Source organism: Halichoeres trimaculatus, unplaced genomic scaffold (assembly GCF_033239565.1).
Source record: "Halichoeres trimaculatus isolate MK-OKI-2021-1 unplaced genomic scaffold, fHalTri1.1 fHalTri1_scaffold_5, whole genome shotgun sequence".
Lineage (NCBI taxonomy): Eukaryota > Metazoa > Chordata > Actinopteri > Labriformes > Labridae > Halichoeres > Halichoeres trimaculatus.
The window spans coordinates 36,453,861-36,480,998 of NW_027437183.1; the positions used below are offsets into that span (position 1 = coordinate 36,453,861).

Sequence of the window (27,138 nt, forward strand, 5' to 3'; positions counted from 1 at the left end):
TGTCCCTAAATGTGGCTAATGGGTCAAAGTTTTAAAAAAATCAAGTATCATGGGTATACGTGAGTATACCCCCCCCCCCCATTAACGACGATTGCATCCCACAACTCTCTCAGAAAACAAACTCAATACACAGACGACTGCTGAACTGTCAATCGTGGGTGATGCATTCACTGAGCCTTGTAATTCTCAAACACAGAATAAAATTACCATTTTCTACCACAAACAACCCATTCAGTCTGTAACAGAACCAACTTCCTCTTCCTTTATGGGCCCCTGACGGCGTCTGGGCCCCGGTGCAGCTGCACAGGTTGCACCGTCTGTGCAAGTTGCACGGCTTGTATTCACGCCCCTGGCTCAGACCCTGCTGAGAAAACTTGTTTGACCCCTTTCTATCTACAAGTTTATTTTTCTGGTCATTACACAAACAAGTTCATTAGTCTGAACGTCCCTTTATGGAACAGCCCTTTTGGCTGTAGTGTTAGCCACATGCACAACTGGCAAAAATTGCTCAATTGACTAATCAAAACATGAAAGCCAGGCCGGGGGGGGGGTACTCTGTGGGAAAAGCCCATCCACAATTGCCCATTCAAATTGCACATACATGGTCTGCAGAAACAGCAATAAACATGAAAAATGTCATGTCTCCTAAATCTGCATTGGTGAATAAACAGTAATGCATGAGCATGACGCCGGCCATCTGTAAAACAGTCTTACAGGTGAGGTGATCCTTCAATGAACACCCAACACATTTGAGTTTAATGCTCTGTTGGGGTGTTTTCCTGGCTAATGCATACTGCTAACAGTCGGTTTTTATGGGGAGACGTGCAAACTGGACCTGGTTAGTGTCTAAAGTCGAGGGTTGAAACGTGGATCAACGATGAGCTTTGTCTGTGGCTCATCAGACCGTAGCTACACAAACCAGTTTCTCACTATCCCAATCCTTTGACCCTCACACATCACAAAGTTTCTTTTCAACTGTGTGATGTACGGAGAAAAAAGTAACAATTATAGCACATATTGATTATTTATCCTTGCAAAACAACAAAGACGACCATCCAGAATAAATGACACCACCAAGGAAGAAGACTGGCCAGAATCGTTATGTGCAACACCCAGCGGTGTGGCAATCAAGTGCATGTTTGGCTCCCAAGAGGGCAGTTTAGCATGTTGACTAAATTGTTTCTAGAAGCTTGTTTTGACCTTTTGGATCAAGAAAACAAGTCAATCTGTGCCATCTAAAGCCTGAAGAGGCCAGAGATCCACCGGTGTTTCAATTAAATTTAGACTATGTTATGTGACGACTTTAAGCAGAATGTATCCAACCCCAAACCACTTCAGTTGATTGTCAAAAACTAGTATCATGAGAATATTTAAAGTCTTTTCTTAGATTAGAAAGTAAATCCGTAAAGGGTGCTGAAGAATACAGGGGAAAACCATCAGTGTGTGAGGCAACATGCTCCTCAATTAGATTTGGGGATATCAAACATCTTAGTTGCTTCAAAGGCAGAAAAAATATGGTCTATGAAGAGATCCTGAAGGGATGATATTCCATGACTGAGCTAGATGTTAAAGGCTCCGTCAGACACAGATGGGGCAAACATTTTTTTTTTTTTTTTTTTTTTACTAGCGGGGCAAGGGGAGAAAGATTCTACAGAGCAAATGCTTTACAAAACTGATTCCAGATTCTCACACACTGTGCCACACTGGGGTTAGAGGTAAAGAAAAAAAAAGAGGTTTGGCCAATGGGAGTTCAGAGCACAGTAGAGCTGGCAGGGAAGATGTAATCTCCAAGGTTAGCCAGCTAGGTGTATCAGAGGTATTTACATCTTTCATCCAGCTCATCAGAAGCCTAATATTTGTTGCCCAATAGTGATAAAGAAATGCAAAAAAAAAAGATTTCTGCCACTGGAAAACCTGAAATCTTATCAGGTGTTTTGTCTTATTTTCGGTACAAAATATCTCTTTAGACTAAATATGAGCCACATTCACCTGAACAGTGCAGAAAACTGTCCTGTTTCAAGTTATTTAAAGACAAAATGAGGTCTGAGTTTCCATAATAAGAAAAAGGAAAAATCTGCACTTGGAACAAAAGAAAAGTTACTTGTATTGAGACATGAACCCTGGTTTCAAGCACATTTTTCTTGTTCCATTGGCAGATTTTTTTAACTAGTTCCAAACAATTCAGAGCTCATTTTTGTCTTTTACTTGAAATGCGGTGAACGCGGCTCAAATCAAGTATAACATGACAATTTTTTCTATGCAAGCCTTTTTTATTCCATATGAAATCTGATAAAATACTATCCATGGAAATAAGGAAATGTTTTGTAAGAAACATGAGCAGACTCTGACAGAAAGTAGTAAATAGAAAGAGGATCTAAGGAAATATATTTATCTTAACTGTGCAGTGTTTAATGTCCTGTTTCAAATGTTCAATCAGGGGCAGAAAGTTAGCTTTGTAAATATCTTTGTGGTTGTGTGTTGTCCAGACTTCCAGATACCTGAACTAATTTGTCCTGATTTTAAAAGGGATTAAATTAAATGATACATTCCTGGCTGCTCAATTTATTGCCATCAGTTCACTTTTTTTCAGGTTTATCCAATAACTGGGTATGTCACTGATTTTCTTCAGAATATCCAAGAGCCTATGAAGGCTCAGCAAAGGGTCTGATAGATATAATATCATGAGGATATTCTGACACAGGTAAATACACTCACCGGCCACTTCATTAGGTACACCTGTCTAGTACCAGGTTGGACCCCTTTTGCCTTCAGAACTGCCTCAGTCCTTGGTGGCATAGTTTCAACAAGGTACTGGAAACATTCCTCAGAGAGTTTGGTCCATATTGACATGATAGCATCACACAGTTGCTGCAGATTTGTCGACTGAACATCCATGAAGAGAATCTCCCGGACATGGTCAGCAACAATACTCAGGTAGGCTGTGGACTTTAAACCATGCTCAGTTGGTACTAAGGGGCCCAAAGTGAGCCAAGAAAATATCCCCCACACCATTACACCAGCAGCAGCAGCCTGAACCGTTGATACAAGGCAGGATGGATCCATGCTTTCGTGTTGTTGAGGCCAAATTCTGACCCTACCATCTGAATGTGCCACATTTAAAGTCCCTTAAATCACCTTTCTCCCTCATTCTGATGCTCGGTTTATATGCAGCAGATCATCTTGACCATGTCTACATGCCTAAATGCATTGAGTTGCTGCCATGTGATTGGCTGATTGGAAATTTGTGTTAATGAGCAGTTGGACAGGTGTGCCTAATAAAGTGTGTGAGTGTATATATGAAACTAATCTAGAGGTACTTCTGTGTTTAAACAGGTGTAAACTGGATCTCTTCTGACACGTTCGGCTGAAGGTCTCCAGTTTACAGGGTCACTCTTTAAACTGGAACACTGGGGGCTGTCAGAGACACATTCACACAACCAGGCTCAAAAAAAAACATTGTTTAGGAGTTACTTAACAAGTCCATCATAGCTGGGGTCATCTTACTGTGGAGATGGAGAGAGGGAGAAAAAAAAACACTGTGGCTGCTCCACCAATCAGGAACGTGATCATTTTCTTTGCTAAACACAGTCAGGGATTGGTCCTGAAGTAGAATCTCAGCCTTAGTGAGATCACAACTGAACCCTGAGCTTCAGGCTATAGGCATCAGGGACACACCCAGGCTCATGAGGGACAGAGATCCTCAGCCAGAGGCTCAGAGCAGCAAATGTAACCGTTAACTCTCTGGTTCTGGAAAACTCTCCTACCACAGCACGCTTGCTCCCGCATGTTGATGCCCCAGTTTCCCTGCAGTGGCTTAAAGACACCGTCCAGCGTGTGACACTGCAGAGGCTTGCTGTGGGAGGAAGAGGGGGGCGGGGCCTGCAGCAATCACAGCCTCTAATCTGCTCCCAATCCTCTTACCCCATCCACCGCTCCCCAACGCTATTTCTGGGACGTTTCTGTGTCAGCGGGCGTTACGTCACAGGGGGCAGCACCATTCACACACACACCCAGGAAAAAACACGCTCTCCTCACACAAAATGAGTAAACATGTTTCCAAAGAGAGCAACGGAGACATTTCACTTGAACAGAACAATTTCCTGCTCCACAGTTTTAGAAAAGGTTCACTGATGTTTTCTTTGACTGTATTTCGCCTGTGGTTCCCAAAAAGTCAGCGACCAGATAAATGTTCAAATATGCCTCGAGAGACAGACACGATGAGTTTCACACCACCTGAGAACAGTTGGTGGTGACAGTATCTGATGTTAGCACGATTGAATAGATCTCTTTATCCAATTATTCAACAGGATTAAGAGGAAGTGGAAGTGAGAGAATGGGATGGCATGAAACCAGCAGGTCTCACAGAGAAATAAACAACATCATTACAAACCATCACACCATGCTGCTGTTTGCTCTGTTCTCCTCAGGGTGACGACCCTCTGACACTTTTGATGGGATCAGCCACTTTGTCCTTACCATTATTTAAGTCCTTGATCCTGATTTTAAAAACATGCATACTTCTTATCTTCTGTTACTGACCTCTAAACTGATAGCTTGTATTTTGGTCTACTCATTTGCTTCATGAACAGAAAGCACTGAGAAGCGTAGACCTCAGTCAAGCATATTGTGATTGTCACGCAACACTTTAGTCCTACTTTAATGTTATACTCCCTTTCAGCAGACTGTCTGCTACAATTTAGAGTTAGTTGCAGGTTTATACAATAATTTGTTTCCTGACAGTGTTGAAAATGATGATGACTCAGTATATGTTTCACATATTCAGGATCTTAGTATCCAGAATATTGCCAGGATCTGGATCGTACTTTTAAATCCGTCAGAAATTATGGTGACCTTGTCTTGTATTGTTTTGCAAAGCAATCTGCCCATTTATCATGGAGTTATATACACATACGGTGAAAACAGCTTTATCTCTTAATGATAAACAATCCTTTGAAAAATCCTGGATCCAGACGGTGATCCAGATCAGCTCCAAAATTTAATCACTTCTTCCTTATCCTATTTTGAATAGTTCCTGAAAATCTTTGGCAGAGGTAATTATTTCAGTAAACAAAATAGCCATCCAGTTAACATAGTCAACAAACTTTTTCAGCCACAAAAAAATATCACAAACACACTAAGTTCTGTAATTTCATAGCAATGCTTTCTTGTCTCAGAAAGATGTTAGTTTGTGGATTTTGGCCGTATCAAACCACAATCACACTTCACATATCCCAAGTAGCTGTGGGACTGTTTTCACTTTCTACAGTTTGATATATTCAGCTCCTTCTGCTCCTTCTGCTTCAGCTACCAACAATCTAACCATCAGCACCAACCAAGCTCTCTCTCTGAATCCCTCTCCTGCCTCCGCTCTGAACCCCAAAACTGCCTCAGCAGATGTCTCTATGAAAAACAAATCTGGTTCCAGATCTACCCAATTCTCAGAAGGCCCTTTAGTCAGAAAATTAGTTTGGATTTAGTCGATACCATCAAGTTTTGGTTTGGTTTTGTGTTCTGTGTATTTCTGGGTTTTGGATTTTCTGGTGTGTCTTGAGTTTCTCGGTTGTTCTTTGTGATTCTTGTGTTAGACTGACTTATTCTTATTGTGTGTTTTCTGTGTTAGCTGTTTTTGTCTTGTCCTTAGTGTTTCTGTGTTTTGGATTTGTCTCTGTCTTTAGGCAATGTCCACATGTAGCCAGGTACTTGGGAAACCACATATACTTTCATACATTTAGCCGTCCACATGAAACCACAGTTTTACACCGCTCAAGAGGATGTTTTCTTAAAACTCCAACCAAAGTGAAGATTTGGGAAAACTGGTAGAGATACAGAGTTTTTGGTTCTCAAATGTCACAGTTGAAAGATGGGGGTTCATTCTGATTGGCTGGCATGGTTTTTACATGGGTTGTTTGCTGTTGTGCTCCTGATTCCATCAGTGTTTCTTTGTATAAGTTTTCTAGAGTTTTTTGGTTTCGAGTTTTTAAATAAAGTTTAGTTGAAATACACCTTTATATTTGAATCTGCAACGGGGTCCTCTTCCCTGTTTTTTTCCTGCGGAAGTCCAAATTAAGTTTCTGACTAACAGGCATTCTGACCTCCAGACTTACAGGCCTTTTGGTTCTCTGACTAACAGGCCTTCTGACATAAAAGTGGGCTCTGTATGGTTCCATTTGAGGTTTTTATCTGTTAGAGAAAGTTTGTCCTCCCTACTTTATCTGACTGATGCTGTACAAGTCTATACTCGTGGTGATAAAGATGAGGTCAGACTCCTCATCATGTCCTGATGTTGGTGGAGGCCTGTTGTTTTTGGGAAGTGTTTTGAGATATAGAGATATAAATTAATTTTTTGTGTGTGATAGGGTGTTATATAAATAAAGATTTATTGACTGATATTAGCTCTGAGGCTGCAGCAAACTGAGCTCAGTGAACATTAGCTGAGTGGCTCAAAAAGCTGATCGCACATGCACGATTTAACTTTTGACAGGCAGCTGCTGGGAAAAACTGATTCAGTCACATTCACAGTTTGCTTTCACACAAGAAGCCTTCTGAGACTATCTCAGGAACTTTCAAGAAGCTAGGAGGCTTCAATGTGACCCCTCCAACTTTGCGCTTCTGGGTCCACGTTACATATCAAAGTCTCTGAATCACATTGAGGCATTTCCATAGGCGTGTTAAATGTGTGTTTCAACTCCATCCTGAACTGAAATCCATAAACTAGATATTTAAAACATAATGAAACATCTTCTTGGGACAGGATTTTTGTTCTTACCCTTTGTAGCAGAGCCTGTTTTGTAATGAACTGAACTGTAGAGGTTCATTTAAAGTCTCTGTGAGGACCTTCTGTTTGGAGTTGATAGAGTCGACGCTATTGGCTGGAATCTGTCGTGATTTACAAAAATACTAACTCCATTTCCCATGAGCACTGTCACTTATTGTCCTTAAGGCATGACTCCTGCAAAGATGTGCAATTGTCATCATTTGGCTGTGTAGGTGTAGCTATGGGGGTTAACTTTAGGACTTAGTTTCTCAGACCTGAACAAATGTGGAGAACAGGGTCCTGAGGGACCAGTAAGATCCTGGATTCAGGTGTGTTGATGTCAGGCCGGTGCACAGAGGTCAGTGTGTGAGGCCCACAGTGCTGCCATGTCCCGCTGTCAGAGCTCACTGGTTCATCCTTACGTAACAGCTCCAGCGCGCTCTGCCCTGATGTGACCCTGATCTCTGATCAGGTTCACCATCATTTGGTCTAATCCACATCTCTGACTCTGGACTCACCTCCTCATCAGAGCTGTGTGAGCTGAGACTACGGCACACTGACTGAAAATAATCAACCACTACAGTCATCACTGAAGATTTTGTTACTCGTACCAGACACATTTGATCACCATCAGTGTTGCTATGAGCATATTTTTCCTCAATGAATGTGCCTCTCCGTCTGTGTTTTATCTTTATCCATCTGTTGATAAAAACATAATCCAACCGTTCAAAGCCTCAGTTTAACTGATAACAGTGCGAGGAAAACTTGTCAGATGTTGAAGCTGAAAACTATTAGCTCTTAAATATTTGTTTCAGCAACATGATTACAGCTGATGGTAGAGGAACTTGTTTCCTATCCTGTGTCTTCAGATCTTCTCTGAACGATTCTCTGTACACGCTTGTGAACCAGGAGACCAGTTTCTGGAGTCTGAAGTGAAATGTCGTCCCATTCAGTCCAGACAGAAGATTTCAGCTGCTCTTACAGCTCGGGATCTCACTGGTCACCTGTTTAATACAGAAGCCAGGACTGCAGCAGGTCAGTTTAGCCCCTGAACTCTTCTACTACGGAGCCACGCTGTTGTAATCAGTGCACAGTGTAGTTTGTCGTTGTCTCTCTGAAATATGGAAATATCTGGACAGCAGCATGTTGCTATAAACCTGTATACAGTCTCCATTATTAACAAAGCCTTCACAGATGTGTAACTCTTCTGATCCTCAGACCATCAGGGATGCTGGCTTTGAACTGTGAGCTGAGGACAAGCCCAGAGCTCCTTCTCCTCATTAAAGAAGAGGACGCAGCGTCCATGATTTCCAAAAAGAGTGCCACACTAGGAAAACACCAGATGCGTCTCCAATCCAGCACCTTGCAGGACTGTCAGACAACTGGAGTCACAGACTGAGGAGTTCCTACGCTCCCACTCCATGAGTGATCCTCTCCTCATTCATGTTGGGCTGTATAACTTCAAACCCATAGACTCCTGGCCTAGCTCCACTCATTATGATGTTTTTGTTGCAGTCATGCTAAATACGATCTAATTTAGACACCGTTTGTTATATTTTGAAAGTTAGTGGCTGCTTTTGGGTAGTTTACAGATGCAGTATGACTTTACACATTTACTTGAACAGAAATTGATCTGATCCAGTGGAGCAGAGTGGAGCTGGACCTGAGATGCTTCCGGTTTATTCTGCGTCTCACCTCAGCCCATCTTATACATTCTCATAACATTTTTTGTCTGTGTGTGGTACAGTTTTTACCTGAATTCAATGATATCAAGTAATAGAGAGTTTGGAATCCACTGGTTCTTTGATTTTTTCAAACACAGTGAACATTCCTTTAAAGTATTTGCTCACACAGTCTCTCACAGAGTGGTCTTCCTCTTGCATTCAGTTTATTATAAGATGCTCCTCCAGGTTTTCTTTCTTTCTTACTTACTTTCATTTTATTTATTTATTTATTTATTTTTCTCTGTCTCAACTTTTTTTCTATTACTATTGACATGCAATGTAAAAATAAGAACAATTATAATTTTAAAAAATGCATTTACATTTTCAACATTCAATTTTTTTCCTTAAGTCTTGATGAAAAAGTCGGCGTCACATAAATTGTAAACCACTGACACCTGATTTGTATCAAAATTCTACACAACTTCACCCCTTGGCTGTTGTGTTTTGCTTTTTGTGCAAAATAGATTTTGACAGGGTTGTAAGGCTGTTCACTTCTCTGCATGTGTGTGAATGTGCTGCAGGTAATGAAACAGGGTGACATTGAAACAACAAGAAGGGCTTCCTCACCCAGAACTCCACTCAAAAATCAAAGGAGAGATAAAGAGTTTGGATCTGACAACAGGTTGATCAAAGTCATCAGACATTTATATAGTCCAGCTTAGAAGTAACTTCAAGTATGTTGAGAGGAGTGACCCCACCAAAAACAAAAAAAGGCCAAAACAACTGGGTAAGAAAAATTGACCTGTCGAGTTTTTTGTTTGTTTGTTTGTTTGTTTTAAATAAGAATAATATCTCAATAAAAGAAACTACATTTTTCTGAACCCACCGGCACATTTTTTTTATAACTCCGTACAAACAATTCGGCGCCATTTTTGTCTTTTAGTATCTGAAATGAGACATTTCCCTGGGTCTTGTCTGGTGATTGTGGCTCACACTAAGTCTGGTAAGACATTTTTAGTAACACTAAGACAGACTGACACATGTATTTCTTATTAATAATAATAATAACTCTATATTATACAGTATTTTGATGACCTACAGTCTTCTCGTATTGATGCACAGTGGAAACAAACACTTGTTTGTCTGTTCCGCTCCCCTTCCTCTGAGGATGATGTCAAAGCGCTTAATCCGCACAGACTGAAGATTAGTGAGGCAGATTTACGCCGAACCAAGCAGGACTCTGGGCTCTCACAGACCACACAGCAGCTCGATAAACTGAATAAAAATCATTAAGAGTCACGCTTTAAACACCCCTCAACTTTTTTTTTTTTGGTTACATCCTTCGTTTTCACTTTAAAATCAGGTGAAATAACCGAGTGGAGCGCGGCGTGCGTTGGATATGTGCGCGCGGAAGCACAGTTTCCTGAATTTTTTTAAAGCGCTTCATTAATACTTAAAATGATCATAAATTTTAAAAAATGGAATTCTAAAGAAAGTGCTCCTGGGAATCAGAGCACAGGTGAGGTTTGGTGATGCTCCATCATGCCTTCACTTTGTTCCGCATGACTTCAGTGTAATGATTCTAGTAAAGCAGCTGTGAACGCGTGTGTCCTTACAATCAAAATAAAGACATTAAATTGAATATTAAAAAGAATCTTCTTACTTTCTCCAACGATAGCTTTTAGCCCCAGCGGTGCCATGATGATCCCTCTGCTGCGCGTCCTCCTCAGACCACAGGAACAACACAGAGTTACTGTCAAGCTCACAGTGTGTGGAGATGTACGCTTCCGGAAGATTGGCTACAAAATAAAAGTCTTTAGACTGGAGCCTAAAAATCCACCATTGACGTTAACAAAATAAAATGAATAAAAATCTTTCAATATTTCAGTGTAAATAAATCAATAAATAAAGAGACACCTCTTAGTTTCCTTAAAAAATACAGAAATGTGGTCATGCTGTAAAAGAATAAGCTAAGCTCGGTTTATTCTGAAGTTTCATTCATTAAAACTTTACAGAAAAACTGTAACCAGATGTCGGTAAAATAAACAATAACTAGTCAAATTTGAACAAAAATGCATACTAAATTAAAAAAAAACTTTTGTGACGTTGATCTTAAAAAACAATAACAACCTTGAAATCATCTGTAAAGATTACAGGGAGCCGCTGTGGAGTCTGAAGAAGTGGAGGTATGGGGTCAGGTGTGTGTTTTATTCTTCATTAAAAACCCTAAAGCTGAGAAAAGAACCTTCTGTTTTTTCCTAAAATGATTTAATTTCATATAACAACGCCCTCTCTTTACATTGATGTTATATTATTTATGAACTGAAGGTCTGGAGTTATTGTTTTTAAGTATTCAAAGCACTTTCTAAAATCATTGATGCACGACTGCTGTCATGAATATCTGAATAATCAGGAACATCACTCTGCTGTCATTTTTATTTAGAAAACATTTTTCACATCTCTAAAAAGTAAACTGTGGACTGAAAGAAGAAGCTTGGTTACTTTAAGCACAGGCAGCTTAATTTTTTTATTCTTTTTTTTTTTTCTGGAAATTAAACTGATCATCATACCTTCTGCCTGTGAAGGGCAAACAGTGAATGAAGTTAGTGCAGAGCATCAAACAGAGTGAACATTTAAAACAATATGACACATTCTTTGTTTGAAGCGTGGGCTGAAGACCAGACCACAGGTGCTCAGGTGAGGATCATCGTCCTTCTCTGCTGTGGCCAACATCAACACCTCTGAATGAACAGTCTGAGTCATGGTCTCTCTGTTTGCTCTGCATGGAGCTGTGGAGACGCACAAAGTACAGGTATGGCCACAACATTTAAAAAAATATATTAGTGAGTTAGCTGTAGAGCTTTGATAGAAATTTAGCTTTTAGAAGTTCAAGATTTGTGTTTGAAAATGTAGAAGAGGACAAGTGAAGAGCTTCCCCAAGAGTAAAACTCAAGTAAATTACAGATACTAAAATGATGTACTTAGATAAATTTACCGTTACTTTCACCATGTGCACACTAAATGTTAATATCTTTGTGGTTGCCTACATTTAAGGAAGTATGAATTCATCCACAGGGTCCTCCGCTAGTTATTTATTCATTCATTCATTCATTCATTCATTCATTCATTCATTCATTCATTCATTCAAACAGATTTATTCTTTACGAAGAAAGAAAAAAAATATAAACCTAGTAGCCAAAAGAACACATCTGGGAAGACCAGCTTATAATTGCTTTTAATTTGAAGGGAATCCATGGAAACAGGAAACTGTATATTCATTAAGTTTTATAATATGAGTGGTTAAATTTTCATATTTAAAATCTAAAAAAAATTCTATAATGTTGAGATCTTTCTTGTCTCTCTTCTGCCTCAGATCATTGGTTCTTAATGTTCCAGAGAGAATCAACGCTCTTTTTTTTTTTAATGTTTTAAATGTTTTATTACCGAGGACGTGTAGGCCTACAGTATACCGGAAGACATAAATGACATGGAATACAGCCACGTGTTAAGTCTGTTACTATAAACCATTGAATAAAAACATTCAGAGCAGAGCACTTGTCTTTAGGGTTTTGTTGTTAGAGTTGTCCATTAATTGTATTTATTGTTCCACACATTTGACAAAAAAAAAAAAAAGTTAAAGTTGGGTTTCTTGCTGCAAAATTTGCATTTGAAACAGTCATAATGGCCCTCATTTATCACATTTATCAGATTGGCATTTATCAATCTGAACGTGGGCGTCGGGTAATATGGAGTTAGATCAGTCTCATAATAAATAAATGCGCACAGAAGGATTCACAAATGTACTGGGATTAATGCATACTCCCCACAGCTTCTATTCCTATGTGATGTCTATGATTTCAGTGAAAGAAAGGAATTTAAGAGGACGCTCAGATATTTGGCAACAATGGAGATTCTTCTGAGGGAACCCTTTCATTTTGCTCGTTTTTGGCTTGTGTTGTGTGTGTGTGTGTGTGTGTGTGTGTGTGTGTGTGTGTGTGTGTGTGTGTGTGTGTGTGTGTGTGTGTGTGTGTGTGTGTGTGTTTGGGGGGGTGAATGTACGGTGAGGGGGTTTGGTTGGTGGTGGGTGGGTGGCAGGTGAGGGGGAATAAAAAATATTATTGAAACCAAAGTTTGTGAGTTTGATGAGGAACCCCCTAGACCTGCATAGTAATGTCTAAGTTAGTGCGTGCATGTTAAGATTTTTTATAAAAAATATATTTTTGTTTTAATATGTGTCATTATGAGTTGACAGACTTTTTTTTGCCAATTATTATTGAATACATATAAGCAAAGTCCTCCGCTTAGAAAAAAATATGTTTGAATTTAGCATGTGTGATTATGAGTTAACAGACTTTTTTTTGCTAATTATTATTGCATAAATATTGGTCAATTACGCCGCAAACGTCTCCAATTGATTCGGATTTGAGAATCACCGCCGTGAGCTAAACGACAACTACAATTCACTAGGTGGCGCTGTTGCGGGAAAACAGCAGCCGTGACTGCAGCCAGCCGTGAGACTGCGGCCTGCAGGGATGCAGCTCGATACTATTGCGCCGAACAGTTCATCGCGGGTGATGCATTCACAGGACATTGTAATTCTCATTCACAGCATAAGTTGCTGCGAAAATATACTGTTTGTTTATTTAAAAAAAAATACTCATAGTAAATGTTTCTATTATATTTGACTGTTGCGGAAAATACGCTTAGTATAATATTAGTTATAACTGAAATAAATACCGTTTCACAGTGTTTCAAAATTATGATACCTATACATCCCCAGCCGTCCGTGAGTGACACGAGAGTAATTACGTCACTATCAGCGGCTGGTGAGTGAGTCATCAGTACCCGGAATGTTGTTGATTGAGTGGACCAGAAAATCCCCTATATCTAATTCACTATATAGTGGGTAGTGAGTAGGGAATGAGTGAATGATTTCGGACCCAAGTAATTAATTTCACGTGTTTTTCTCTAATTATTTTTCCGAGGTCACGCACCGTTTCCATGGCAACAACAACGTGACCTTTGAACCCGGTTACTTTAGCGCTCCGAACTTGCATTATTTCACTTTGAAAACAAAATCGACTGCTGCCGGACCTGTTGCAAATTGCTCTGCTAAAAAGTAGAAATTTGTTAAAAAACACAATCTTTACCTACTATTACAAACTTGGATACCTAATAAAGAGGAACACCTGCGAGGACCTTCGTGTTAAAGGATTTCGAGCGGAGAAATGACGTTTAACTGTCGCCCTGCTGACCACCAGCCTCTGCTGGCCTCGTCCAGCCACCGACAACGAAGTCCAATAGTGAGACATCCTTAAATTTCCCCAATAAAGCGACTTATTTATCTGAAATTAACTCATTTGATACTTTTTACTGAAGGTTTGGCTCATTTATGTCGAAGTGTTGAGTTTAAAGACACTAAATCAGAATTTTAATGACATGCTAGCTAAGGGATGTGAAGGTTTTGGTTTTACTCAACGTTTTCTTGAAGTAAAAGATTTTTTTTCTCGTTAGAAATTTTCCGATGTAGCCGGAACAAACCTTGAAATTAAATCCTCAAGATTTACTGGTTGAGAAACTCATTTACTTTACTCCGAAAATATTAAATTTCTTCAGATTTCGTCAAAATTCAATCATTAAAGATGGCGACTGGGCCTGTTTGGTTCTCTGTTAAATAATGCAAACAATATGTTTTGGTTTTTAACGTGTGAGATGATGGAAGGCAGAGTTAAAGTTTATTTGAACCACTTTGCAGCTGTTTTGTGATTAATATAAAGATGAGACCGTCAATAAGGATTTATTTTCATGTGTTTAGCTTGTTCATTTTGTATTTTGATCTTAACGAGGAGAAGAGTGTTTGAAAAACAGCCGATGTGTTACGCACATGATTTCCCGCTCATATCTCTGTTATAAAATCAGAAAAGAAAACGGTTTGGTGTCAAGAGGCAGACAGTTTTATCCAGCTGTTATATTTAACTAAACTTTGACTATAGTTAACAGGTTAGTTTAAATGGAACACTCATTGTAGATGTGCGTACTGACGCAGGAGCTTTGTCCCACATCTGTGGACCATATGAGCACAGCCCAGAGTGTCACACAGAAAACTGCAGACCACAGAGATTGATACCTGCTTCTAAAACACAGTTTTCACCTAGTCATGAAAAACCTTCTTCTTGTAATTTGATCTAATACGATCATGTCTTCTCTGTGTTTTTGATGTGTTAGGGTTTAATTCAAATTTGATGCAGCGTGACTGAAGTTTGCTCTGTTGTTAACTTTATATTCTGTCATTATAAAGAAGTATGGACAGGTTTTAAACATAAAGAAACAGATCAGGAACATGGTCATGAAGAGAAAGTGTTGACACAGGACTCCTTAATGACAGACTGATGTTTTATGAGTTTTGATACAACATCAGCAACAAAATCCAGAAATCTCTTTAAAAACATCAAACTTTACCTTTTTTAATGTTCTACTCAAAAGAAGCATAACCTTTTTAAAAGCTTTCTGTAAATTTATCAAATGATATTTATTCATCTCTGCCTTATAGAGCAAAAAATGAATCAAGCAGTTTTAAAGCAGTGAGTCTGTTTCAGAGTCCCTGTTCTCTGCAGCTGTTTACTGTTCTTTAGATGCTCTAACACACAGGTCTACAGCAGTGACTGTGAATATGTGATTATTGAAGGAACAAACAAAGATCAGCTCTGTCTGCCAGCTTTGTGTCTCACTCTGTTTGTTGGATGCTCACATCTCAACTTTGTGCTGTTTTCTTTGTTTTTCAGACTTTGGACTTCCGTCTTCTGCTGCTGCTGCTCCTCTTTCTGCCCCTGCTTTTTCTGCCACCACTGTTCTTTCGGCTCCTGCTCCTCTTCCTGCTCCTCTCTCTGTCCATGTTCCTTCTGCTACCTTTCCTTTTGCTCCTGCATCTGCTCCCCCTGCAGCTTTCTGCTCCTGCTCCTTCTGCTCCAGCTCCTTTTACTTCTTTTTCTGCTTCTGCTCTTTCTGCTGCTGCTGCTCCTTCTGCTCCTGCCTCTCAGTCAGCGGTCCAGGGGCATGACTCCGACGTGGAGGACATGGAGGTTGAATACTATCAACCTGATGACTCCGACGTGGAGGACATGGAGGTTGAATACTATCAGCCTGATGACTTCGACGTGGAGGACATGGAGGTTGAGTATTATCAACCAGATCACTCCATTTCTGACGCTGAGGACATGGAGGTTGAGTTTTATCAACTTGATCACTCCAGTTCTGACCTTGAGGACATGGAAGTGGAATACAACAGTGGACAGGATGAGTCTGAGTCGGTGAAGGAGGGTCATGACTAAGTCAGTGGACAAGGAGGTTCACTCTGAGTCCTCAGACTCTGGCTCTGACTCTGGGGACAAGGAGGTTCACTCTGAGTCCACAGACTCGGGCTCTGACTCTGGGGACAAGGAGGTTGACTCTGAGTCCACAGACTTGAGCTTCGAGTCAGGGGATAAGTCTTACGACTCTGAGTCTACGGATTCGGGTTGTAGACTACACGACTCTGAGTCTGAGTCTGACTCCAGGGCTGAGAGTGACCAGGATGAGGAGAGCGACCAGGACGAGGAGGATGAGAAGCGTCCTGTGAAGAGGAGCTGGGCTAAGGAGAGGTCTGCAGACTGATTCTGTGGACCTCCAGGAACCATCAGTCCACTTTGGTAGCTGTCCTCCACGTCTGCAGGACAAGAAATCCAGGAGAAGTACTGCCAGCTGACAGAACCTTCTGGACCCCGGGTAGCGTCTGGCACCGGGACCTTTGGTTTCCAGGGCAGGGATAACGAACCCTTTTTGACCCTGAGGATAAGCCTCTGCGTCTGGCGGGGCTTGGGACAACCTGAGTAGCATCTAGCACCAGGACCTTTCTTTATTTCTTTCTTTGAAGGGAGATGGACCCTTTTAAAGTCTCACCTTTGCGTCTGGCTGGGTGAGCTCACCTGAAGCAGTCTTTGCGTCTTGCGGGCTGTTTCAGTCCCAGGTAGCGTCTGGCACCGGGACTTTTTTAGATGTGTTTTTTCTTCCCTAACACGATGGATGCTTGACTTTTCTTGGATCCTGAGAGCCGGTCTTTGCGTCTGGCTGGACTGGTGATGCCTCAGGTAGCTCTTGCGTCTGGCAGAGCTGTCAAACTCCTCGTGTTTGAAACAGGAAGCTTCAGCGTGACCATGTGGATGGACCAAATGCAGCAAGGAGAACCTGGAACCACCTGAAACATGGAGGAAAAAAAGTAAGTAGGAACTTCTGATTCTGATCAAACATCACTTCTTTCATCAAAGCAAAGACTTTCTGACTAACCACACTCTGTCTCTCCCCGTCTCCTGAGGACGAAGAAGGTAAGGAGCAACTTTTCAGCTGAAATATAAATCTGATCATTTAAAGAGTTTCTGTCTGTCTTACTAACCCTTGGATATCTCTCTGTCTCTTCCTCCCGAGCGGCGGGGATTCGCCGCAGATGAAGAAGGTAAGTACCAGCTTCTGACGTGTGAACAAAGTGATGTTGGAGAGATTAGACTGTTTTTATTCTCAACATCAGAATGTGTATCTGAGAGATTTTTTTCCCTGTATTATTGCTCTTATGTAAACCTTCTCACTCAGTGAAGTCAGCTCCCTCAGATGCTGACCTGCAGTAGAGAGCTTTGAACAACATGACAATGACCCACTCTTTCTGTGAGCCAGGATGTTTTTTTAACTTGTTTTCTTTATTTGTCTCTTTCAGTCCGGTGAGCTCGCTGATGAAGATTGTAAACAAAAAGTGTTCAAAATGTTCATGTTCTACTGTAACTTGTTGCAATGTTGAAAACAAAACAAAAAAAAAAAAAGAGAAAAAATTGAAGATAAATACGGAAGCGTATTGCATTCACTTGAAGAAAAAAAAAAACAACTCAGGTTTTTCAGAGTAATTTATTCTTCGGTTTGTTTTTTGTGGTAATTCATTTTGTTTTTCTAATTAATATTTTTTTATTGGTTTGTTTTTTGTTATAATTATTTCTGTTTTTATGAGTAATTTTTTGTGGTTATTTTTGTTTTTCTGATTAATATTTTTTTATTGGTTTGTTTTTTTTGCTATAATTTTTTTCTGTTTTTCGTGGTAATTTTTTCCTCCTGTTTTTAGGAGTAATTTATTTTTCTGAAGTATCGAGCTACTTCGAAATCCCCTGAGAACCTCCAACCTACAGACACTCCCATGGATGTGTGGTGGCTCCTGTGTCCCGCACATAGGCTATATGCCTTAATTTTAACTTTCTACCGGTCTGTACCGGGTCAATAAAAGTAAGGTATTAGCCACACACAGGGTATGATACCCTTGTTATGTTTTCGACTTTATCCTTATATTTTATATAAGCCTTTTGTTCAATGTAATACTTAAAGAATAGACGAAGATATGGCATTAAAAATGCATTGCTTCTACACTGGAAAGCCAGTAGAAAGTTAAGGATAAGGCATATATGTGTCGAACAGGATCTCTGATCCGTGCGTGACACAGGAGCCACCACACATCCACGGGAGTCGTCTGCAGGTTGGAGGTTCTCACGGGATTTCGAAGTAGCTTGATACTTCAGGAAAAAAAATACTCCTAAAAACAGGAGGAAAAAAATTACTCATAAAAACAGAAAAAATTATAACAAAAAACAAACCGATAAAAAATATTAATCAGAAAAACAAAATTAATTACCACAAAAAATTACTCATAAAAACAGAAAAAATTATAACAAAAAACAAACCGATAAAAAATATTAATCAGAAAAACAAAATTAATTACCACAAAAAATTACTCATAAAAACAGAAATAATTATAACAAAAAACAAACTAATAAAAAAATATTACCACAAAAAAAATTAATTACCACAAAAAACAAACCAAAGAATAAATTTCTCTGAAAAAACCTGAGTTTTTGTTTTTTTTCTTCAAGTGAATGCAATACGCTTCCGTAGATAAAAGATTAAATCAAAAAAAAAAAAAAAAAAACAGTAACTCCGCCATGGTGTCTCTTCTGGGTCACTTTTGCCGGTCCCAAGCCCGGGTAAAGAAGGAGGGCTGTTGTTTTCACATTTCAAACACATTTAAAATGTTTTGTTTTTTTAATTATAATTTTTTTTTTTTAATTTCAAAAGCATGATCCAAAATTTTAATTTAATGTTTTAAAATTTTCAGCAAAACATCAACTTTCATCACTGAACAAATAAATGTACAGAACTTTCTCACAAGAGATTCATTGTTAATCCATTCAGCATGTTATATATCTCTCTACACCACACAGCAGTGGTATGGAGAAGGCTGAACGAGCTGTCATTCTGTCTTTAAAAGGACACTTACGTACCATCACATGTAATCTCCTTCAGCGCATAAAAAAACAAACCATATTTAAAAACATCAACATCACTGTTAGAATTAAACACACAGCAACAAACAAAATGCTCCGTTTTGGATGATTTGACAACAAACATTCAGCTGTGACTGAAAATCCCCAGCAACAACAAGCGTGTCTGCTTGCTTGTGTTTTGTCTTTTTGCTTGTGTTTTCATAAGTTGCAGGGCTGTGAGCTCTCAGGGCCACCGTAGGTTAGAGCCAACTTTGGAAAAATACCACATAGTTTATACATTTACAGTTTAAGCCAGCTAGCCATGCAAGAAGCTTTTAAGTGAGTACACTGCAAATGAAAAAAGTTTCAGAGGAAGTTCCCTTTAAGTTTCTCTCTGTGTCTCTTAAACGGACTGGTCGTCTGACCTGAATTATTTTGGTTGTGCTTGTGTTTTAGTCAACATTAAAATGTTTACGATTATACATCATACAACTTACCTGGCTCTGGTGTTTTATACAGTCCATGGTGTAAAACAACAGCGTTACTGTCCCCAAGTCAACTACAATTCCCATAATGCATTGAGACTGAAACGTCCAAACACCGGGCTTGGGCTAGACCCAGTGTCAGCTCTTGCCGCACCATGGTGGAGAGATTGAAATGGGCTTACATGGTTTCAACAAAGATTTTTAAAGAATTATGCATATGATTTGAATAAAACTCTGAAACTATTTTTTAGAGCAGAAGTTTCACTTTGGATAAAAAAAATAAATAAATAAAACAGCACGACAATAGTTGCTACACTGGAATCTCTTGAAGTCTTGGTTTGACTTTGGGAAGCTGCTTTTATGTTTTGACAGAAGATGAAAAAAAGTAAAGTGTGTTTTACTATGATTATTGTTATGATATGATTATTATTGTTTAGTAATAATGATGCAATAAATACATTAAAAAATAACTTACAAAAACGTGGAAACATACAGAAAAGAATCGTACAGTTTATGTTTCTAATAACGTCTAAGGAATGAATTGCATGCACGTATTTTGCAGGAGAAAATTTGGGATTAAACGGGTCATAATATCAGTTTCCCTAGAAACCACTCCCTTTGCACTATATCGTGCACTGTATAGTGCAGGGGTCTTCAACCTGCAGCTCTGGAGCCTCATGCGGCTCTTTGACTCCTTTGCAGTGGCTCCTTGTAGCTTTAAAAATATTATTAAAATAAAGGGCTTTTAATATTTTAATGATAACAACACAGACACTAAGTAAAATTATAACATAAAAGTTGGGCTATAATGCATCACCTCTTGACAAAAAGGCTTTTTTGTGTGTGATTTCTTTTTTTTTTTTTTTTTTAATTGATTTTTTTGATTTTAATTCTTGACATTTTTGCAAATTAAGGAAAAAGAATTCCACGTTTTTTAAAGATTTTGCACATTTTTGTATTTTTTCTATATAAATCCCTTTATAAAGTTTTTACAATTTTTGGAAATTGAGCAAAATTTTAAAATTGCATTATTTAGGTTTTTTCATCAATTTCTTTGAAATTTTGCACATTTTAAAAAATTTTACTTTGCAAATTTTGATCTTTTTTTTCAATTTCCAAATCTTGCAAAATTTATAAAAATCTATGACACTACAAATTTCTTTTTTTCTTAAGTTTGCAAATGTATTAGAAAATAGATTTAATGAATTAATTAATTAATAAAAATAAAAAACTAAGAAATCACATGTACAAATTTATAAACACAAAAACTTCTCGTTTAGATAATTATTCACCTGATTATACACTTTTTTTGTCTTAATGTGAAGGTAGAGTAGATTTTGCGGCTCCCGAATGACTTTCATCCAGGTGAGCTGAGGAAAAAGGCTCTTTTGAAAGTTAAGGTTGCAGACCCCTGGTATAGCAGATACACCATTTTGTAGTGTTTTTTTGTTGCATTGTTTTGCTTTTTACTATCTGCACTTTAGATGTTCAGTGTGAACTGCACAGCAGGAAGCTTACATTAGCGGTGCAGTGGAGCTTTAACATTTTAGAATCACCAGGCCTACAGCAGCAGCAGCATTCTGTTGACACAAGTTGTGTTTTTGTACAATGATTTATTCTTGATGGTGTAGAAATCAAGACTCACACATGCAAAAAATAATAATAATTATAATATTTTCTTTTTGTTGATTGCTCTTGGGGGCCTCATATCAGCTGCGGGGTCCCAAGCAGGTGCAGCGCCTCATCTTCCTCCCACAGCAAAATGACAAGTGCGGATGGTCCACTAGAGGGCAGCAGAGGAGAGGAAGTGACTTCCAAGTGAAGGGAAGACAAGATGGTTCACTCTTAAGAGACAGAAAAAAACAACAGTGTTCACTGAACCCTGCATTTAGTTTCCAAGACTGAATTTGAATCCAACCAGGTGCTAGTTTGACTAGCAAGGCGTGCTAGCTTGATTAGCAACAGTCAAATATAAAGTGGCTAACTCAGACAGGTGACACCAGGCTTAAGACAAGAAGTGTTCTTACCTGAATAACACAAGCAACTGGCTCCTCAGTGACTTACAACTAAAGAGAGCATGATTTTATTCATTTATTTATTAATTTTATCATTATTTCTATTTGTTCATGTTTTTGTGATTGTTGACTGTACATCACGGTGACCAGTCCCTTCAGCATACTGAGTGGTATTGTGTACCTGGTTGTAAGGGACCACCAGTTACAGAAGGAGCATCATGCTGTATTAAAGACAAAAAGGAAAATCAAACAATTTTCTGTCCATTTTCACTTTATATTGAATGTATAGACAGGCAGAACTCATCAGCTCCATGTTTCTCAGCTGCTTTGATGCTTTTTTTCTAACAACTCTTCCTCTCTCAAACCTTCTTTAAATCGTTTTATACCACAATGACAATATCATTAACTTTCACTGATCTCTCACAAATAGATAATCAATAAATAGAAATAAAAATTATCACATTAAGAAAATAGCAATACACAAGCTCATCCACAATTTCACATCTCTTCCTGTAAAACAATATCTCTTTGTTCATATTTACAATTTAAAAAAGTGACACAGAGATACCTTATTCCAACATCAAATGGTGCTCAATTAATTAAGATTGGTTTACTATGATTTCATAAACAAAAAATCATATGAATTCATACCTTCCTAAATTTTCTTTAACCTATTTTCTCCATCTGTTATGGCTAATAATTAAGCTAATCAATCACTTAACTGAGAAAAAGGGCATGTACTTTGTCTCCAACTTGGGGAACTTGTCATCTTAATATGTTCTAAACTGCAGATTTAGAACAAAAAAAAAAAATCAACCCATGCAGTGTGTGCTGTAAAGAAATGGACTATTCATTAACATGTTTATAACATGTTCATTCTGCTGGGAAAATGACTTTTTTGTGTGTGTTTGTGATTCCTAGTACATCTGGGGCCATCCTCAAGTAAACACATGAACGTCTAACTCTAGACCTAACCATTTCTGCATAGTCTCATACTTTTAAATCGGAGAGTGTCGCTGGATTCAGACCATGAAATCTTAACTGGGGCAATCTCCGCCACGCAGGACATTGGGTAAAATGCTGATTTTTCATGTCTCAGCTTTTGCTTCTTAGTCTCACAACCCATAAAACAGTACACAATTTTTTCATGTGAGTAATGGCAGTGTTTGCTTTGTTTATTTATTTATTTTGGGTCCTAAGTTATTTATTTATCCATCTATTTATTTATTTATTTATTTACTACGCATATTTGCAACAAAAAAACAAACAAACAAGTTTTTCCATACAGTGATTCATCGCCTAAGAAAGACAATCTTTGATTGACTGAAGCTTCTGGATTTTTCTGGACATAAAATAATTTGGTTAAGCTCACGTCTGTCCTCTTCAGGCCTTAGACAACAACTTTGAACCCCCTTTTTTATTTCTATTTTTTAATCAAACATAAGTATATAAATATCTTCACTGTGATTCTCTGAGCCACAAACCTGAGGAAACCCCGCCTTCACCACAGTGGGGTAAGATGCGTTCAGGGACGCGCTCAAAAACCACGCCATCTTTTATCAGCAAAAACAGCATAGAACCTACTGATCCTTAACGTGTTTGTGTTGAGACGATTTTTCGTAAAATATAATTTGGAGAAGTTTTCAGAAACTCGTCGTTTGTGAAAAAAGAAGAACGAGTCTTCGTATTTTTCCGAAGGTGATCACAGTGAGCCTTAAATGTCTCATGTATGTTGATGTATGTTTATTTACCTCTCAAGTTTGTTTCTATATGAAAAGCTTCCAATTTTGTTGCGTTAAAAGTTGGCGCTAATGCCACCCCCTTTCAATCCCCCATGGGACGTGAACGCACCACCACAGCGAGGTGGGAGTTCTCCTTCTTCTCCTCCAATGAGGGTGTGTCTCTGTGAGAAAAGCCGTCAGTTTCTACCTCTGCCAGCTACTTCTGCCTCCACTTTCTCACAGTCTGCAGCCCGCCTTTCCTCAAACTTTGAGTCCGCTCAGGTTTTACTCCCAGAGGAGCCGAGCGGGATCCTACAGGTCCACACAGACCACCTCAGTCCGTCTGAAAGTTCAGTCGTTAACTCGTGGAGTCGATCAGGAATAGTGAGTTTCATCCACCATGGGGGACGTGATTTCCAGTCACCTGGATGAAGCCAAGCGGGAGATGATCACAGGTGAGGAGCGTTTTCTGCTCGTTTGTTCGCTGCCTGCTGCTCTGGCACATGTGCGTTTCCAGAGGGAGAGAAGTTTGCTTAGCTTTCAGGGTGACTCTGACACTTCTGACCACACTGTTTCTTTTCTGTGGGGTCAGTGTTAACCCTCAGCTGGGGTAAACTCAATCTGCCGAGGTTCAGCGTGTCTGCTGGGCTCTGAGGACTTATTTGATAGTCTGACCAAACTTCCACCTCTGCTTCACGTAGATTTGAAAATAGTGCTTTAGTGTCTGCACTATTCATACTATTCATCTATTTGTAGACAATGCTTAGGACTTTTGTCCTCATTTTATGTCTCTAAGTTTCCCACTTTGATTTTTTTTCTGAGACCTTTTTATCTTTTCAGGAAAAAAAACATTTTCAGGGGAATTTGTTCCAAGTTTCCTGACTAAAATTGGTCAAATATGGTTTGCATCATGAGCATTTAGAAAGTCCAAAGAGGAAATATTTTGTTTTTTAAGTTTTAACTACACTTTAGAATTTAGTACTGTTTCTTTGTATTTCAGGGTCTCAGTTAGGAGTAGATTTGGAAGACTGGTTCAGTTTTAAGATTTCGTAAAGAAAATGTAAATATGATGCTGATGGCTGCAGCAAAGACAAGAAAATAAGTTGATCTTCACATCCTAATGAGTCTCAAACCACCGGGCCTACAAATGTGAGCTGTTAAGAAGCTGCTCTGTCCAAATGTTTCACAGGATGTGTGTAAATGCTTTACTTTGTCGTTCAAAGCTTTAGAAGATCTGTAGTTAACTGTTGCAAGACTGACACAAAATCAGGAAACCTGACCACTAAAACTTGAATTTGTTGTCAGCTTTGATTGAGTCAGCGTGACCTGTTGATGCAGATTGTTTGTCTACATTTGGTGTCTCTGCTAACCCCCCAGTTTCAGCGTGACAGGTCTCTCGGGTGGAGCTGCACCCAGCAGCCCCACCCTGTCTGTTGATCTACTGGCTCTGTCACTGCTTTCCATCCCAGGTTCACCCCACTGTGACGCTCATTTGGTTGTCAGCCTCAGTTTGATTATCAGACTCACTCCTGGCCCTGAGATGTTGACTCAGGCTGGGTCAAAGACTTCATCTTTCCTCTTTCATCAGACGGTTGAAGAACTTTACACGGAGTCCTTATCAGCTGCTCTCACAGGCCAACATGTGGTCTTGTTATTGGGCCTGTTAGAACATGCTCAGTCATAAGTGAAGTCAGCACAGTGTGTGAACATGAAACGATAATCCTCAGGGGGCATCAAAGGCAGCGGTCCGTGTGAACCTCTCCTCTGCTCTGCTCTGCGTCAGTGTCAGGTTAGAGATTGTCCAAAAACGTTTTCACTGAAGAGAAATTAAAGTAGCTTCAGTGACACTTTGGATTGATTCTGTGGAGTTGGAGTTGTGTTGACCAATCAGGTGTCAGCAGGCTTTAGTCAGCAGGAAAAACAGACGGTATGGAGCAGAGCTGAAACGAATCCTCAAATGATTAGAGGTACTCGATTACAAAAAATACTCAAGTAATTTTCTCTGCCTTGAAGAATCGTTTAATTTTAAAAAAGATCAAAGAGTGGTATTTCCAATAGAGCTGAGGCCATATTAAGAGAGTTTTCAGACCCCTCAAGCTACCTCTTATACAAAATAGCAACTAGCAACAAATCTAGCTTCTTTTCTGGAGTTTGGAGACTAATGGGTCATTCTACGAAGCGGGTGCCATTTGGGTCCCCACCATTTGATGAGATGTACAAGGCACAAAAAATGTGTCAAAGTGTGTTTACAAATTTTGTAGCTACCAAAGCAAGTGCTCTTATTGACATGCTGTATCAGAAATTTCTCTTTCTTAAAGAGAAAAGTTTCATCTGAAAAATAACTGCTCTTTAACGAAACCAAAATGTATTATATCCGATTACTCGATTAATCGATGGGATTTTCAGTAGAATACTTGAATACTAAAATATTTGATAGCTGCAGCCCTAGTATGGAGAGCAAAAGTAGGAGGAGCACAATCCAACATAAAGACCTCCTGGCTCCCATGGTGGGACTCTGAAGACAGTTTCTTTCTCTGCATGAGGATCAGCTGACGATCTGTTCTGGATCAAATATTTACACTGAGACACAAATCTGCTTCATGCGGAGTCACTAAAGATGATCAGCGGTTAGATTTCCTTACTTCCTGAATGCATCAGAAGAAGTTATGGAACTCATCGCTGTTAAGCAAAGTCTGTCTCAGCCCTGGCAGGTCAGAACCTTCCGGACCAGATACACGAGCCTTGTGTTTGTGTCAAATGCTGGAGCTGGATCACGTCAATTTAAAAAAAGCAGAAAATGCAGGACAGGAAATTGTCCACTGAAACCACCGAGAAACGCCCAGTGACCTTAAAATAATAATGAAAAAGAAAATGTGTTGACGCTAGACTGTTCAAAAAAAAAAAAAAAAAGGACGTCATCTTGCTGGGCTCAAAGTGAGATCTCCACAGAAACTGCTCCCCCTGGTGACTGGCTGCAGTAAAGGTCAAAATATCAGTCTCCCCAGTCATTCCAGATGTGCTGTGTCAAACTTTAAAAAAATTATATATATGGTAGAAATATTTCTCACGTCCAATTGTTGTTGTGATTTGAAGACAGTATCTAGCTGCCTTGTATTGAGGTCCTGTTTTCTCTGAAAGTCTGTGTAACAATGACTGACAGCAACTGTTCTCGTGTATTTTTTTCGGGGATTGTAAAATATGTCAGGAGGTAGAGTCAAGAAGAGATAAGATTCAAAAGAAAAAACTATTATTTATTTTTGTCACCCAGCTCCAATCAGATTCTCCCAGAATCCCTCACAGTCTCTACTGCGCAGACTCTTGCTGCCAATGGCTGCGCCTGTGACGGGGTATTTTGGCTTAAAAGCCGTACAATGGTAAATGGCAGAGCCACGCTGTCCACTACAGTCTATGTTTGACACCACATTGTATTAAGCTTGACTTTAACAACAACCTGACTTAATGAGGACAGCCAGACGTCAACAGGTTTGAGGTTTTACAGCCCAGCATGAACAAGGAGAGGTTCATCAGTGTGGTTGGAAGTGTGGAAACTCCTCTGTCTGTGACTCCAGCTGTCTGTCAGTCTTGCTTCAGTTCAAGCTGAACACGCAGCTGATGTGAGTAGACAGATTAGAGAGTACAAAGTCAAAAAGCAATGGAGTTGAGTTGAACCATAGACCGTATAATCAATGTAAGTAGTCTCCCTGACTGTTCTGAAACAGACTTCCAAAGCATATCAGCTGGCCCAGCCGTGTTAGAAATGAAGCAGGGTTTGACTCTTTACTCCAACAGCTACAGGTGCCCGTCAGTCAGTCAGCTGAGCTGTGCCTCTGAAGGCTGATTTATGCTTGATGCGTCTGCGGGGTCTCCGTGACTTCGTGCAGACGAATGATGTCATTTTCACACCGACGCCCCCTCACACGGTCTTTTTCACATGGAAAATTTCCGCGGAGTGCACTCGACAAATCTCTAACCTGCTGGACAGAGAGACGCGAACAAGGTGGCGGAAGAATGGGATCTTCTAGTGGTTGAAGTGCAGAAATACAGGCATCTGTATGACTCGTCACACAGTGATCACCATAACAACCGAGTGGTCAATCATTCATGGTGCGAAACTGCGGCCACTAGGCCTGTCACAATAACCAATTTTGGTAGATGATAATTTTCCAAAATATTA

The 27,138-nt window shown here is 39.5% G+C and overlaps 2 protein-coding genes across 2 annotated transcripts in view; one reads left to right on the top strand and one right to left on the bottom strand.

Annotated features, from left to right (window-relative positions):
• stxbp1b (syntaxin binding protein 1b) overlaps positions 1-10,141 on the bottom strand; it is a 32,625-nt gene extending 22,484 nt beyond the window's left edge. The window contains exon 1 of the mRNA XM_074669846.1: positions 10,082-10,141. Within this exon, the coding sequence (XP_074525947.1) occupies positions 10,082-10,118 (37 nt within the window). The 5' untranslated portion in view covers positions 10,119-10,141. The remainder of the gene's footprint in view (positions 1-10,081) is intronic.
• A 13,003-nt stretch (positions 10,142-23,144) lies between these two features.
• Positions 23,145-27,138, top strand: part of niban2b (niban apoptosis regulator 2b) — a 71,825-nt gene continuing 67,831 nt past the window's right edge. The window contains exon 1 of the mRNA XM_074669843.1: positions 23,145-23,419. Coding sequence (XP_074525944.1) covers positions 23,365-23,419 — 55 coding nt within the window. The 5' untranslated portion in view covers positions 23,145-23,364. The remainder of the gene's footprint in view (positions 23,420-27,138) is intronic.